We start from the raw sequence: 17,932 nt of genomic DNA on the forward strand, positions 1-17,932 counted from the left end.
TTTCAAAAAATTAGAAAGTTTCTCCTATACCCTTTAGCCACTATCAAAATAATGACAACACAAAAGCGATGCAAGCATACTTGTTATAATGGCCATTTTTCATTTGGAAAAGAGGTATCTTTTGTTGGTTAGAGACAAATTGGTAGCTCTTCCATACACCAAAGGCCATTTATAAGATAACCGTTCATATTTAGTCTGTCAAAGGAGAATAAACTTGAGAACAAATTTAAATGTCAACTTTTATTTTTAAAACAAGACGAATTTGATTCGAATAGCATCCGAAAATTCTATTCTTAGACCATGTTTAGACTTAAATTGCAAACACTCTTTTGGCCTATTAATAAAGTTTGTGAATCCAACTCTCTACACCCAGAGAAAAATTGATACCAAACGTGCTCATTTCAGTACTATACGGTGTTGATGGTAAAGCAACACCGTATGGTTACAAATCATTACCGCATGGTATGTGTTTAGCATAGTGCTAAACTTTTGCTCAGCACTGTAGTGCTAAACTTTTGCACATAACTATAACTAGCGGGTTGTCACTGCATGCATATGCAATGTATGTGTGTGTGTCAGCAGCCGCTAGTTACAAGTTTTTTCATCTCATGGTTGTTGTTGCCGTCTGCTGAATTCAATCAGCAGCCGGCTTCAGTGACAAAAGAAGAAGTCAAAATAATTATTAGTGATCGATACCTTAAACAAAACGTTCGCTCTCCCCGTGACAACAAACAAAAGCAACAAAAAAGGGAATTAGAATTTTTGAAAATTAAGAACAAATGTGAATGTGAAACCAAGTGTATAAAAAAGAAAATGTACATAAATCAACTTTTGTAAACCAAAGAAAAGAAAACAAGTTTAATAAAAAGACAAAAATTGGAAAATAACAAAGTTCAAAATCTCAAATTACAACAAAAAAAATGAAAATGAATTTTATACGCTAAAGTGAAAAAAAATACCTTTGAAAACCCCATATCAAAATTGCACTTTCCCTTGAATTTTAAGTGTTAAAATATATAAAAATCTAACCTATAATTGCACTTGTCCTATGTTAAAAAAAGAGATCTACCTATATACTTACCAAGCTATATACTTACCTACCTATATACTTACCAAGCTATACACTTACCTGCCTGTGTACTTACATGCCTATACCTACTTATATATGTTAAACCATAAATACATAAAAATTAAAGAAGCCATTTACACTGTTGAACAAAAATACTCACCCAAATGTACCATCTGAAAGAAAAGTTAAAAATACAAAAAAAGACAAATTAATTTTTACCTGAATTGTTAATTCTTGCTAAGTGTTGCCTAGTCTGCTAAAACTTACCTTTTTTGCTTAAATTGTTGAAAGTTAAAATTATTAAAACTATTATTGCACGAATTGATTTAACCTAAATTATATTGCACCTTTGTTACTATATTGCACTTACCCATCGTTTTGATACATAATAAATTTGTGAACTGAAAATTAAAAGTGCCAATTGTACATTCCTTGGAAAGAAAAAACAAAAGGTTTGTACACGAACATTTTTGGTCCATTCGAAGCCGAATAAGTGAATTTGTTTTACAACAAATGTACAAGTGCGTTTAATTTTTTGTGTGGAAATTATATAGTCAGTTCAAAAAAATATACATATACATACCCCATAAAACGGTGACACTTACGTTTCTATCTAAAAATAAAAATACATATATATATATATATATATATATATATATATATATATATATAAAATTGTTAAAAAGTTACTTACCTTGTTGAAAGAGTTGATACTTACCAAATTTTATAATAACCTTCCTGCAAAATTTGTAAAAAATTACTTACCTCAAGAATTCGTGAAAAGTGCAAAAACAAAAACATTGTGAGTCTGAGCTGGCAACAGCCAGACAAGATCAAGTGAAATTTAAGTGCTGCAAAAAGCGGAACAAATTAATTCAAAGCCACTTTAACCAAACGCGGTACGGTTCGGTAAAACCCAACAACAAAATTTACAAAAAATTGAACATTGAAGAGTTCTAGAAGAGTATAGAAGAGTCTACAGCTCCGCTACCACAGTACCGCTAATTCAGCCACTGCAACCAAAGGAGCTTCACACACTCTCTTACACATACACACAGACACAAAGAGATCAAAGTGAGTACAAGCTTGTTTTTCGTTTTTGGCGCGACAAGCCAACGAAATATACTGGTTGCTGCTAGAAAAATCTCCACCTACATTTGTATGGATGGAATTGTTCCTGCCCTTTGCTTGACCCTGTATATTTTGTATGTTTGACCCGTGCAGTTTTTAAAATTGGAAATTTGTTTGACCCGTATACATAAATTTTTGCGGTAAAAATCCTTGACCCTTGTCTTAAAGTTGCCACGTTTGAATTTGTTTTTTGTGACTTTTGCGTGGTTTTATATAAAACGAACTAACCTTATCACAATTGCTTTTCGCAAACATTTTTTGGGACAGACACCGCCATCATGGTCGTTTGGTAAAGAGGACATTTCGCCGAGATTAAAGAAATATTTTAACAAAAAATAAAGTTCATTTTTGAAAATTTGTAACTTCGTGAAAGAATTTCATAGCGACCCCACGTATGCACTTGCCTTATACTATATGGTGAAGTGACCCAAATCAAACATTTTTATTGGCGTCGTTTTTATACCCTCCACCATAAGATGGGGGGTATACTAATTTCGTCATTCTGTTTGTAACTACTCGAAATATTCGTCTGAGACCCCATAAAGTATATATATTCTTGATCGTCGTGAAATTTTATGTCGATCTAGCCATGTCCGTCCGTCTGTCCGTCCGTCCGTCCGTCCGTCCGTCCGTCCGTCCGTCCGTCCGTCTGTCTGTCGAAAGCACGCTAACTTCCGAAGGAGTAAAGCTAGCCGCTTGAAATTTTGCACAAATACTTCTTATTAGTGTAGGTCGGTTGGTATTGTAAATGGGCTATATCGGTCCATGTTTTGATATAGCTGCCATATAAACCGATCTTGGGTCTTGACTTCTTGAGCCTCTAGAGTGCGCAATTCTTATCCGATTGGGATGAAATTTTGCACGACGTGTTTTGTTATGACATCCAACAACTGTGATAAGTATGGTTCAAATCGGTCCATAACCTGATATAGCTGCCATATAAACCGATCTTGGGTCTTGACTTCTTGAGCCTCTAGAGTGCGCAATTCTTATCCGATTGGAATGAAATTTTGCACGACGTGTTTTGTTATGACATCCAACAACTGTGCCAAGTATGGTTCAAATCGGTCCATAACCTGATATAGCTGCCATATAAACCGATCTTGGGTCTTGACTTCTTGAGCCTCTAGAGTGCGCAATTCTTATCCGATTGAAATGAAATTTTGCACGACGTGTTTTGTTACGATATCCAACAACTATGCCAAGTATGGTTCAAATCGGTCCAAAACCTGATATAGCTGTCATATAAACCGATCTTGGGTCTTGACTTCTTGAGCCTCTAGAGGGCGCAATTCTTATCCAATTTGAATGAATTTTGGCACGTAGTATTTTGTTATGATATCCAACAACTGTGCCAAATATGGTTCAAATCGGTTCATAACCTGATATAGCTGCCATATAAACCGATCTGGGATCTTGACTTCTTGAGCCTCTAGAGGTCGCAATTATTATCCGATTTGCCAGAAATTTTGTACGACGGATTCTCTCATGACCATTAACATACGTGTTTATTATGGTCTGAATCGGTTTATAGCCTGATATAGCTCCCATATAAATCGATCTCTCTATTTTACTTCTTGAGCCCACAAAGGGCGCAATTCTTATTCGAATTGGCTGACATTTTACACAGGTCTCCAACATATAATTGAATTGTGGTCCAAACCGGACCATATCTTGATATAGCTCTAATAGCAGAGCAAATCTTTTCTTATATCCTTTTTTTGCCTAAGAAGAGATGCCGGGAAAAGAACTCGACATATGCGATCCATGGTGGAGGGTATATAAGATTCGGCCCGGCCGAACTTAGCACGCTTTTACTTGTTTGTTGTGGTTTTGTTTCGGATTACAAATCTGAGGAACCTTTTTCGTTTCCTGTGCGGAATTTTTGGAATTGATGTTTATGTGACCCTTTCTACCGAACTCATTCTTCTGATTGTTTGATGTGATTGCTGACACTCTGGTTTTACATCTTCTGTTTTTGTACATTGTGAAGTAGAATACCTGATACGTTTTCCAAAGCCTACTTCTAACCCACCAAGGCGAAAATTGAATAAATTTTTCCATTTTTTGTGCCTAGAAATCGGGATCTGACCCTTCAAAAAGTAAATTTCTGAATAGTGGTCATACACCGACTGAGATTAACATTTTGTTTTGTCTTCTCATTCTTTGGTTTGGATAAAAATAAAGCTTGAAGGAAGAAATTTTAAACAAAATGGAGAAGGCAAAGTCTAAGAGCGATAGATTTGCGAATAGCGTCAACGATTTAGTAGATTTCGACAACACATTTGCAGCTGCAAAGTCCGATGATAATATACATAGTCTTGAGGCTCTAAGGGTGGAGTTAGATTCATTGTGGGACAACGTCAAGAAATCGTACTTAGACAGTCGCGATCATATCACCGCGGCGGAAGAGACCGCCATAGATAAGAACAAGCTTCGATCTCATTACAAGGACGCGCGGGAATGCTACATGCGAGCCATAGGCGCCCTAAATGCGGACATTATGGCTTTGAAGGATCAGGCGAACCAAGAGAAGAAGGAGAGGGAATCTTTGCAGGATGTGGACTTCACGCCAGTTTCAAGGCTTCCACCTTGTGACACAGACACTTTTAAAGGTGGGTACACAGCATGGCCTACCTTTAGGGACCTGTTCAGTGCCATTTACATCAAGAACTCAAAGCTGAGTAATGTTGAGAAGCTCTTCCATCTTACGCAGAAGACCTCTGGGGAAGCAAGGGAAATAATAAGTCATGTTCCTCTTACAAATGATGGGTTTTTGTTAGCTTGGGCCAATCTTACTGATCGGTATGAGAACAAAAGGATGCAAGTCAACGAACAGTTAAAAAATCTTTTTAACCTGCCAAACGTTACAATAGACTCCTCTCAAACGGTTCAGAAGTTACAGCGAATTGTTAACACAAGTCTACAGACACTGGAGACACTTGGAGTAGATGTTAAAGGATGGGACCCACTTTTGATTTATCTTTGTTCTGCAAAATTACCGAGGCAATTTCTAGAGGAGTTTGAGAATTCACTGGAAGATTGCAAGATCCTTCCAAAATGGGCAGAATTTGATAAATTTCTGACCCACAAATTTAAGACACTCGAATCTGTCGGGAATATTAAGCCGTCTTTCAGTAAGCAAAACCATAATAGGCAAGATAACTACAAAAATAATAAGTTCGTCAACAGTTTTCACACCAATGTTTCACAAAAGACACAAAACTCAGGTACAAACAATAGCGGCAATACACAGCAAAATACAACAATTCGGACCCAAAATACAAAATGCTGCCAAATTTGTAAGGCCACACATTTTATTAGGGATTGTCCGAAATTTATTGAAAAGAATATCAATGACAGAATTCACGTAGTGAAAGTTTCGCACTTATGCTACAATTGTCTGTCGACGAATCACGGTGTAAAGGAATGCAAGAGCAAGTTTACATGCCGCGAATGCAACTTGCGACATCATACAATGCTACATAAGGGACAAGAGAACCAACCTTGTAATCAAGACTCAGCTAGAGATGCAGCACAACCTAGTACTAGTGCTGCAGCTCTTACAACTCGTATACAGTCCACACCAGACACACAACAGAATAACATTGCAACTTTGACCCTTCAGGATAATCGAATTTGTGAGCATCATCCTGGGGGAACCTTACTTTTTACTGCTATAGTGCAAATAGAATCTAGAGGACAGCTATTCGATGCCAGGGCAATTATTGACTCTGGATCGCAGTCCACTTTCATTACGGAAAAACTCAAAAACAAGTTGAGTCTTCCAACTAAACGAAACTTAGTACACGTTACAGGACTTAGCCAAATTGTAGCTGAGACTTCAAATAAGGCTTGTCTATTCACCTTACGCTCTCGTATAGAACCTAGATTTGAGTTAGAAGTTTGGGCGCCTGTCTTGAAGACCCTTCCTTCTAACTTACCGCCTCATAACTTAGACCTAGCACAACTTCGAGATGTTGCCAATCTAGATTTGGCAGATCCGAAATTCTACATTAGCCAACCGGTTGATCTTCTAATTGGAATGGACATAGGACCCCTTATTTTTGACATTGGGTCCCCGATGAAATCAATCGGTGCACTACTAGCACAAAACACAGTTTTTGGATGGATTGTTGGCGGACCCATTGCACAGAAAGCTGCGGGTGGTAACCGAGTTTCTCTTCACAACACCATCTCAATAGAAAGAAAACTCACACGATTTTGGGAGGTGGAGGAGGCCCCCAAAAAGATTTTGAGGTCAGAAGAGGACATGTTTTGCGAACAAAACTTTAAAGACACTGTAAGGCGCAACTCTAATGGGAGATATATTGTGACCCTCCCTTTTAGGAACTGTGAAGAGTTGGGAAACTCGAGGAATATCGCAATGGCACAGTTCTACAGAATGGAAAGAAAGCTCCAAAAGACACCTGAGATCAAGGAACAGTACGACAATGCCATTCTGGAATATCTGGAACTAGGACACATAAGGAAAATTACGGCACAGGAGATAACAAAGACTCCGAATTACTATTTGCCGCATCATGCTGTCATTAAGCCAGACCGACTCACTACAAAGCTTAGGGTAGTTTTCAACGCGTCAAGTCCGTCGTCGAACAGAAGGAGCCTAAATGATAACTTGTTTGCTGGACCCATTCTGCAGCAAGATCTTGTTTTACAAATTTTGAAGTGGAGGTTCTTCAAATACGTATTTAATGCGGATGTCACAAAAATGTATAGACAGATTCTTCTCGACCCTAGTCAGACACAATTCCAGAGAATACTTTTTAGAAAATCTCCAAAGGACCCAGTTGAGGATTTTGAGCTCTTGACTGTAACATTTGGAGTAAACTGCGCACCTTTCCTTGCAATCCGGACACTTCTTCAACTTGCGGAAGACGTGACGGACAAATACCCCCTTGCATCAAAGATTATTCGGGAGAATCTGTATGTTGACGACGTGTTAGCCGGGGCTCACACGATCGATGGAGCCATAACTTCAAGAAAAGAGTTGATCGCGGCCTTGAACTCGGCTGGATTTCAGCTCATGAAATGGACATCTAATGATCATAAGATTATACAAGACTTACCGGCAGAACAACTTCTTCCAGTAAATTGGCTGGAGCTTTCGGAAGACTCCTCAACAAAGACTCTTGGCATCCGGTGGAATATTTCTGGGGATTATTTCACCTTTACACAACCGGCATTAGAAATCAGAGAGTCTTATACGAAGAGAGAAGTTTTATCGGCCATAGCAAAATTGTTTGACCCCTGTGGGTGGCTAGCCCCAATTGTTGTTGTAGCAAAGCTAGTCATGCAACAGGTATGGCTAGACAAAATCGACTGGGATGATACGCTAAAGTCAATAACGTTGATAAATTGGCAGAATTTTGTTAAAAATTCAGAGGCAATGGAATCGGTTAAAATCCCAAGGTGGATACGCTTCACACCTGGTTCCAAAGTGGAAGTACACGGTTTCTGTGATGCCTCCGAAAGTGCATATGGTGCAGCATTGTATATTAGGGTGGAACATGACAACCACCAAACCGACACCTTTCTATTAGCTGCAAAGACCCGCGTTGCTCCCATCAAAAAGATTTCCTTGCCGAGACTCGAACTTTGTGGGGCAGTACTTCTCTCAAAATTAGCTTCAGCAACCATGAACAATCTTCAGATTATGAATTTTAAGACCCAGTTTTGGACTGATTCCACAATCGTTTTGTCGTGGCTTAGGAAACCGGCTTGTGCTTGGAGTACATTCGTTGGAAACCGCGTTTCAGAAATTTTAGAGAATGTTGGCAATGAAAATTGGCGCCACGTAGACTCCGAGAGCAACCCTGCGGACATTGCTAGTAGAGGATGCACTCCTTCAGACTTAAAGGAGTATTGTTTATGGTGGCATGGCCCACAGTGGTTAAAGTTTCCGAAAGACAGATGGCCAACTTATCAAGTTCCTGAAGACACAAACCTGGAGGCGAAAGCGATAAAGGTTTTTGCTACTTCAACCTTTGAAGACCCATTAGTTAGGTTTTCTTCTTTGTCGCGCGCCTATAGGGTGATTAGCTATGTTTTACGAATCTGGCGTAATACGGGGCCCAACCGATCGCATCTCAGGATTTCATCTTTGGAGATCACAGCTGAGGAAATTCAAGATGTAAAACGCCGTCTACTGATTGTGACCCAAAAACATTATTTCGCCTCTGAATATCACGAATTACAAGAGGAATCTAGAATTTCACCCAGTAGCAGCCTCTTAGGTCTTAATCCATTTATAGACTCAAGTGGACTAATGCGGGCTAATGGGCGCCTTGTACAGTGTCCTGTTTTAACTTATAACGAGAGACATCCCATTCTGTTACCATACGATGCAAGACTCACACAACTTCTAGTAGATTTCGCCCATCGAATAACTCTCCATGGCGGAAATCAACTTATGACTCGGATTTTACGCTCTGAATTTTGGATATTCAGATTAAAGCCTCTTGTCAAAAAAGTAATACATAATTGTAAAACTTGTATTTTGTACAAAAAGCATGCGCAATCACAAATAATGGCATCCCTTCCTCCCGAACGGACTTTACTCTCAAGACCCTTTACCAATACAGGGGTTGATATTGCTGGACCCTTTAACATTAAAAACTATTCAGGTCGAGCTTGTGTAATCACAAAGGGATACGTTTGTATTTTTGTTTGTTTCGCGACAAAGGCCATACACTTGGAGGCAACTACGGACCTTTCTACACAATCGTTTTTAGCAGCCTTGGCACGTTTTATCGGTCGCAGGGGTTGTCCGGCCTGCATCTATTCTGATAATGGGAAAAACTTTGTAGGCGCTTCAGAATTACTGAAAAAGGATCGCCTAGACTTCTTGAAAACTCTCCAAAATCAAGCTTCCCAACAAAACGTTTATCAAAACCTTGTTTGGAAATTCATACCGCCGGGTGCCCCTCATATGGGTGGCCTTTGGGAGGCGGGTGTCAAATCATTTAAATCCCACTTGCGCAAGTTTATACCAAAAATGAACTTTACGTTCGAGGAATTAACCACAATTTTGACTCGAATAGAAGCTTGTTTAAACTCTAGACCCCTTAGTCCAGCCAGCGACGACCCAAATGATTTCTCGCCTTTAACCCCAGGCCACTTTCTAATTGGTACTTCGCTTCTTGCACCAGCGGAACCTGATGTTTCTGATCAGGATGTCTCGTTCGCCAATAGATGGAAACGACTGAAGATAATTTCGCAATATTTTTGTCAAAGGTGGAAGTCAGAATACTTGAAGGAACTACATCGTAGAACTAAGTGGAAGTATCCACAAGAGAACATCGCGCTAAATGACCTAGTTGTAATCCGAGACGACAGATTCCCTCCAACCGAATGGGTAATGGGTCGCGTGGAAAAAACTTATCCTGGATCCGATCAAAATACACGCGTTGTCGATGTTAGAACATCTCACGGCACCTTGAGCAGACCCATCACGAAACTGGTCAAACTTTTTTCCGCCTGACTAGGCTTTCGCCCAGTAATCAAAAAACAAAGTACTCCTCCAAAATTTTTATTTTCAGGAATGGCAGCCTACTTGCCCCGTCCAGAAGACGAGCGGCCTCAAGGAAAAGAGCGTCGTCATCGGGACGAACGAGGAGCGGAACCCCGGCCCCAACGAAATCCGTCTCGAAATCGCGACCGCGATCATGTAGATCGGCGCGGAAGACCCACTTTCTGGCAGTACTCTTGCGGTCTCTGCCAAGATGACCATGCGCTGAGCACATGCCGCCGATTCCGGGACCAGACCCCATACCAACGTTACGAAACTGTGGAGCGGCGGGGGTATTGCCGTAATTGCTTGGCGCGCAGTCATCTTGCACCTGATTGCCAGTCCATCGCAGGCTGCCGTCGCTGCGAGGAGCGACATCACACGCTGCTGCATGGGGCACCGCAGCTTGAAAACATGGAGAGGCCCGCCGATGATTTTGCTCCTGCCAACAACGCCAGACCTGCACCCACAGCATCCCCACCCTTTAAGTGGGATCTTGTCTTTGTGCCTACTGCCATGGTACGAATAGCAGAGGATGGGGTCGATACTTGGACCACCGTGCGAGCGTTGATCAATCAATCATCTACAATGTCTCGGCTGGCCTATTCTACATTCCGGCGACTTGGACTACGATCGTGTACATACCAGGGCAACAGGTTTACAACCTTCCGATTGATGCATCGCAGCCCAAATAGCAACTGGGCACTTAAGATTAATGCACTCATCACAGATGCATTGCCTTTCCGACCCTACTCAGACCCACTTTTGGAGGACCCGACCCGTGATTTAGCGCAAGACACCCTTGCTGATACAGACCCTAGAGCCAACACGTCAATAGACTTAGAATTGGGCGCGGATGTCTATCCGAGACTGCAGAGGGATGGCCATGTCTTTGCCGGCATTGGGGATGTCAACGCATTCCAGACCACTCTTGGCTACGTCTTTGTCGGCCCCATCCGGAATATGCCTAGACACTAAGCTAACATTTTAGAAGAATTACACTTGTCACGGGGGGGCAAGATGTTTAGCATAGTGCTAAACTTTTGCTCAGCACTGTAGTGCTAAACTTTTGCACATAACTATAACTAGCGGGTTGTCACTGCATGCATATGCAATGTATGTGTGTGTGTCAGCAGCCGCTAGTTACAAGTTTTTTCATCTCATGGTTGTTGTTGCCGTCTGCTGAATTCAATCAGCAGCCGGCTTCAGTGACAAAAGAAGAAGTCAAAATAATTATTAGTGATCGATACCTTAAACAAAACGTTCGCTCTCCCCGTGACAACAAACAAAAGCAACAAAAAAGGGAATTAGAATTTTTGAAAATTAAGAACAAATGTGAATGTGAAACCAAGTGTATAAAAAAGAAAATGTACATAAATCAACTTTTGTAAACCAAAGAAAAGAAAACAAGTTTAATAAAAAGACAAAAATTGGAAAATAACAAAGTTCAAAATCTCAAATTACAACAAAAAAAATGAAAATGAATTTTATACGCTAAAGTGAAAAAAAATACCTTTGAAACCCCATATCAAAATTGCACTTTCCCTTGAATTTTAAGTGTTAAAATATATAAAAATCTAACCTATAATTGCACTTGTCCTATGTTAAAAAAAGAGATCTACCTATATACTTACCAAGCTATATACTTACCTACCTATATACTTACCAAGCTATACACTTACCTGCCTGTGTACTTACATGCCTATACCTACTTATATATGTTAAACCATAAATACATAAAAATTAAAGAAGCCATTTACACTGTTGAACAAAAATACTCACCCAAATGTACCATCTGAAAGAAAAGTTAAAAATACAAAAAAAGACAAATTAATTTTTACCTGAATTGTTAATTCTTGCTAAGTGTTGCCTAGTCTGCTAAAACTTAACTTTTTTTGCTTAAATTGTTGAAAGTTAAAATTATTAAAACTATTATTGCACGAATTGATTTAACCCAAATTATATTGCACCTTTGTTACTATATTGCACTTACCCATCGTTTTGATACATAATAAATTTGTGAACTGAAAATTAAAAGTGCCAATTGTACATTCCTTGGAAAGAAAAAACAAAAGGTTTGTACACGAACAGTATGGATGATTTATAAAGTGATTAGTACAGTTTGGTACTAGCCTTATCACCGAACTGGAATTGGTTTAAATACCAATCTGTTATTGGTTTATTTAAATTTTCAATTAACTCTTTTTGTTGCAAAATTTTTTCCAAAATTTTTCAAATTGTCAACAAATGTTTCTTGGAAACCCCAATTTTAATTGCATCAAATTGAAATTTATTACAGAAATCTCTTTGGGCTAATATTGCCATAATGTGGTCTTTGTCAACAGGTTCTCACGAAATTTGGCACAGGCGATTCCTGTGGAAGTAGTAATAAAACACCTCCTGCAAGATTTCAAGCAAATCTGATAAGAAGTGCGCCCTCTAGTGGCTCAAGAAATCAAGTTCCAAGATCGGCTCATATGACAGCTATATTAAAAGATGGACCGATATGGCCCATTTACAATCCCAATCGACCTACACTAATAAGAAGAATTTGTGCGAAATTTCAAGCGGATTGCATTACACCTTCGAAAGTTAGCGTGCTTTCGACAGACAGACGAACGGACGGACGGACGGACATGGCTAAATCGACATAAAATGTCGCGACGATCAAGAATATATACACTTTATGGGGTCTTAGACGAATATTTCAAGGAGTTACAAACTGAATGACGAAATTAGTATATCCCCATCCTATGGTGGAGGGTATAATAAAGCTTTTATGGGCTTCAGACCCTTTATCGGGAGGTCGGCCTATATGGCAGCTATATCCAAATATAGTCCGATGTAAACCAAATTTAGGTCGGGAGGCTCAAAAAAAAACCCACTGTTTCAAATTTCAGCGAATTCGGGTTAATAAGTAAAGAACCTAGGATAGTGATTGCAAGCGCAACGCGCAGAAACTAGAGATGTGGTTGCTATATACCATAAATATCAAAAGAAACCACCCCTCTAGAACACAGAGATTTGCATATTCGCCTATGTCGCCGAGCGCTTGAGTTCGAGTCCCGGACATCAGAAGAAAATGTCAGCTATAGTTATCCCCTCAGTAATGCGTTGGATATTTTTGAGGTATCCAGCCAAGAATAAAACTCCTGTACGAGGAATTGTCTTTTATTTAGCTCAAACATTAATCGGAATGGATATGCGATAAGTATCCCTAAATGCAATGTCCATAGAAAAATTTGTTGCATTTTATATCCTCCGAATAAATAATAAATAAGCAAAATAAAGAACATTTTGCATTTATTTAACACAGTTGAGATCTTCATATGGCTGCCATTTACTTGCTTTATCATATTTATACCCTACCCCACGACTGCGGTACAGGGTGTTATAACTTTGTGCATTTGTTTGCAACGCTAAGAAGGAGACGAGGTATACCCATTGATAAGAACACTGATCGGCTCAGAATCACTTCCGATTCGATAAAGCTATGTCTGTCTGTCCATCCCAATTTAATTTAATTTTTTTTTAATAAAAATTCTGTCTTTAGAAAAAATTTAATTAAAATTTTGCCTTTTTAAAAAATAATTTTGAGGGTGGTCCGGCCCGTGATAAAGTTTTGTCATAAAATAATATTATTACGCAGAAAATATTGTCTTAGAAAAATTTCATTTAAATTAGTTTAGAAAAATTTCATTAAAATTTAGTTTTTAATAAGAGTTTCATTACAAATTTGTCCTTAAGAAAATTAATTTTAAGGCGGACCTGGCATCAGCAAAATGTTGTCTTTGTAGAATATTATAAATATGAAATTTCGTAATTTTAAAAAATAGGCGAGACTTGGGTCCGAGGTCCCCCGCCTCAGGCTACGCTCCTGGCTCCCATATATATCTTTCATCCTGTATTGCTTTTTAAGGCTGTAGTAACCACAATTTTGGTCCAATCTTTACAAGATTTAGGACGAGATTTTTTATTTGACATCCCAATACGTGTGGTAAATTTTATTAAAATCGGATCAGATTTTGATATAGCTCCCATCTATACCTTTCATCCGATATGGCCTATTAAGGTTATAGAAGCTAAAATTTTAGTTTGCGCTTTATAAAGTTTAACGTGAGGTGTTTTGTTAAAAGTCGTAGTACGTGTGCAAAATTTCATCAAAATCGGTCCAAATTAAGATAAAGCTTCCTTATATATCTTTCATCCGATATGACCCTTTAAGGCTGTAGCAGCCACAATTTCCATCCTTTCGTAAGAAAATTCTACAAGGTTTTACTCAATCATTCAATAGGTGTGCAAAATTTAAATCTGACTAGAATTTAACATAGTTTCCATATTTTAAAAGTAGATGGTAGACTCAGTGGTGAAGGATATTATAAAGTCGAATCCGTTCGACTTTTGCCTTACCTTACTGGTTTTTAGCAAACTAACACCCACCTCCCCGCAATCTGAGATGCAATGCGAAATTGTGCCGATTGCTTTAAATTTCCATTTCCATGTAAAATTTAAAACTGTGGTCATCCATCCCGGGGCCTACGACTTCTCTGACAGACCAAAACCACCACCAGCGGTGTTATAAAATTGGCAATCAGAGTAATGCAATTTGTGTTGCGTATGTGGCAGTGAGTGTGTGTGTGTGTGTGCGCTTTAATGCCGGCATCCGCCATCGAAATCCGTGGAATAACACACTTTGATTGTGTGGCAGTTATTGTAACAACATGTGATTGTACTACGACTTTGTGGGGTAGATGGGGGGGTGTTTCAACTTTGGGTCTGGGACTTTGCCTCGTTAAGTAACACAAATGCACAAAGGCGCGTAAATGTGTGGTGTTAATTGAATACATATTCGGCACCCTACAAATTACGGCATTGATGTGCACCGGCTGGTGTTGGGCTTCGCGGTAACAACGGTTAAAGGATCACCACCGCTATCATCGTTTATCGTCCTCATTGATGCCGGATGTGCGCGCTCGACAGCAAGGCCCCTCCCGGACCACTCGTCGAGATGCCGTGCAATGTAGCAGCGAATTCTATTGTTTTGCTCGATTTTGAAATTGTCTTCATTAGCATTTATTACGGTTTATTATTGGAGTTGCTTTGCTTGATGCTTCCTTCAGCCGTAGTCTCTGTTATGGCCATTATTGTTATTATTGCCGTTATTGTTGATGCCGCGGCTACTGTTTTGGCCCGGGCGGCTGATTGCTTTTACTGTGGAGCTTCTGTTTCAGTATCTGCTTTGGCCATTGTGTGCTGTAGCTTTTTGTCTGTCTGAGGGCTGGTGTTGGTGTTCGAGTCGATGCTGGTGTTAGTGTTGCTATTTTTATTGTGTTTCATTATTGTATTGTAGTAAATTAATTATAACTGAGATTTCCCATTTAATATTTTGAACGCAACTTTATGGTGATATTTTACATGGAGAGGAAGCAGAACCATTTGGGAAGCAGAAGAGCGGTCGGACGGACATTTGCTTCTGCCACTGGGAAGGATGAATGAGTGAATGCTGGGGCCAAGTGTTGTACTCTTGATATAGATGAGGGTTGCTGTGCCATCTCACTCTCTTTGCCTAGCATTGTATGTGCGTGTGCGTGTGCGTGCATGGGTGAGTGTTGTTTTTATTCTTAGTTATGAGCCAGGCCAAGCAGTAAGGGAGAAATTTTATCAGTGGCCTATTTCTTTGGGTTATGGGGTTATGATCCCATTTCAAAATGACTCTTCTGTACGGATGCCGCTTATGCTCTAATGGGGTATCATTAACTCAATGTTTGTTAACAGTAATTACCTGATTACAGATGGCTGAACATCTGTCATATTTACAGGGGCTCTTGCAGCAGATTCCCTCAGCTTTCTTCTCCACATGAAGTCGTTGCGTTTGTCAAGATGTAGGTTTAGATTATACCCTTATTACTTCCATTATTTGGGGGCGGCGGAGGGGAAGTACATGCAACCTTGAATGAGTTCATTATGAACGTTTAACTGATGGCTTCGACTAATTAATGGAGTGAGTTAAAAAGGATAAATGTTATGGCATTTTATATTCATTACTTGGCCCGAAGACACTTCTCGTGGAGCTTACCTTCTACATCGACACCAAGATACATGGGTGTCCAACACGGTCTTCTGTCCGCTCGAGAGCTCTCATCATTTATCGATTTACTTGTGCTCAAAGCACCTGACCTTTGTTGTCCTTTTGGGTAGCGATTCAGTCTGGCCTATGTGAATATGCGTGTGTGCCTGTGTGTGTGTGTGCGTAGTCTTAGAAGAAGGAAACCCTGGCACAATTGCCGTGAATGTGGTTACTTAAGGCCTCACAAATTGTTTAACGACCCTTTGGAGTTTGTCTGGTGTCTGCTGCTTGTGCTTTCGACCTCTTGGCCAACTGACCAAACGACCGACCAGTTTAATGATTAATATAGCGAATCTCGGTAAGATAGAGGGCTTGGCCATACCCATTTCACCGAGCACACAATGCTAATTAGCATATTGAAAGAGTTTATAAAATACACTAAAGATTTATTTTACAGCCAAGTAAGAAGATTAGTTTGGAATGAAAATGCTTTTTACGGCTTTTGCACAAAGTGGAAGGGCTAAAGAATACTCCTCTAATACCCCCTCCATTGGTGGGCTTAAATTGTATTAGGGAGCGGTGCAACTGTTGAAATGGCTTTCCCTGTGTGGCATAATGGACTAGAAACTAAAGGCTAAAAAGCAAGCAACCAGTTTAATTTCCATTGAAGATGGAAGACAAGGCCTTGAATAGAGTTTACAGCCTTTGATTTCTTTGAAAGTTTAATTTGACTATAACACTTGACAAATACACTGAGGAGATAAGTCCTTATTTCAAAAGATACTTTGAGTGGTAAATTAATGAGAGTACTTTCTTTGGAGAGAGGAATATTTATGTTTATTATAAAGCAAAACTAAACTTCAAGTGAACTCCAAAAGCTGCATATTACCAAAATATTGTGAATGCAAAATGTTCTTGTGCATCGTTAGTGTAAAGGTGGGTATTAAGTTCAGATTTCACAAGAAAGTGCCGATTATATAACACCACCACCATATACCACTGGCTGTACCTACTACTATTGTACATTCAATTAAATCATTGTAGCATTGAGCGTGTCGAATAGACGATAAAAATAAGTATGAGAACTATGTCTACATATGATGATTGGTTACCAAATGCGATTTTCATATTGATAACAATAAAACGAAAGATCAACTGCATAGAGAGTTACACAGACCGAAGGACCTGGCTAAGCCGAATCAGGAAGAATTTCCGTATTGACATGTCTGAGGGATATGAGTACCAATACCTATTACGTCACAAAACAATCGCAAACCGTTCATATGTAGTTCGCGAAAAATCAAAGTTTACGATATTTCGTATCAAATAATAGTTTGCTGTAGATCTCGTATCAAACTATAGTCTATTCAAGACCATTCCAGCAAAAATGTCGCAGGGTCCAAAATTACTGGAGGATCCATATTTGGTTACAGTCGCATAGAAATGCTTCTTAAAGTGACAAAGATCTTAAATTGGTAGTAATATCAAAATACAGCGCCATTGAGATCTTATTCGTATAGATGTTGGGAGAACTAATTAATCTGTAATTTCAGCTTAATCGAATAAGTCTTTTGTCTGTTATGAATCCAATATGTTAGAAATGAGGGCTATGTTAAGGCATGTGGTATATAACTCATCTTCGTGATTAATATGTATATTTGCCCACGAACAATCCATTAAGAAACACGGCCTCTAGTTTAGTATATGAATTGTTTAAATAATTGTCGGTACCAAGTTTCAGCTCAATACGAATTTTACGACGAGCAAAAACAAAAACAAGAGAAATGCATTAAGTTCTGCCGGACCAAACTTTGGATACCCACCACCTCGGGTATATATGTAAACCGCCTTTCGCTAAAATCCGGTGAAAAATGCAAATCTTATGACCCATAGCAGCTATATCGAAATATGTTCCGATTTGGACCAAATCCTAACACGTACAATTCCTTGTTCAATTGTGTATAACAAAATATTGGTCATTTTAGTAGCTATATCTAAAAATAAACTGATCTGAACCATATACGACACGGATGTCGAAAAGCCTATCATAAGTCACTGTGTCAAATTTCAGTGAAATCGGATGATAAATGCGCCTTTCATGGCGAGATATCGGTCTTAAAATCGAGATATCGGT

General features: G+C 39.2%; 1 protein-coding gene across 8 annotated transcripts; it reads left to right on the top strand.

Moving 5' to 3' along the window:
* The first annotated feature begins 474 nt into the window (after positions 1-474).
* Positions 475-11,686, top strand: LOC131997235 (uncharacterized). 8 transcript variants are annotated; one of them, XR_009398134.1, is made up of 4 exons: positions 475-815; positions 1,361-1,521; positions 9,763-11,100; positions 11,346-11,605. XR_009398134.1 is itself a non-coding variant. In XM_059367867.1 (2 exons), the coding sequence occupies exon 2, from the start codon at positions 9,765-9,767 to the stop codon at positions 10,707-10,709; it is 945 nt and encodes a 314-aa protein (XP_059223850.1). In that variant the 5' UTR covers positions 1,855-2,143; positions 9,763-9,764; the 3' UTR covers positions 10,710-11,200. The 8 variants fall into 8 exon arrangements, 1 of the variants encoding a protein (XP_059223850.1); XR_009398137.1 differs by lacking the exons at positions 475-815; positions 1,361-1,521; positions 11,346-11,605 and adding exons at positions 1,855-2,143; positions 11,646-11,686; XR_009398133.1 differs by lacking the exons at positions 475-815; positions 1,361-1,521 and adding an exon at positions 1,855-2,143.
* The last annotated feature ends 6,246 nt before the right edge of the window (positions 11,687-17,932 follow it).

Source organism: Stomoxys calcitrans, chromosome 4 (genome assembly GCF_963082655.1).
Source record: "Stomoxys calcitrans chromosome 4, idStoCalc2.1, whole genome shotgun sequence".
Lineage (NCBI taxonomy): Eukaryota > Metazoa > Arthropoda > Insecta > Diptera > Muscidae > Stomoxys > Stomoxys calcitrans.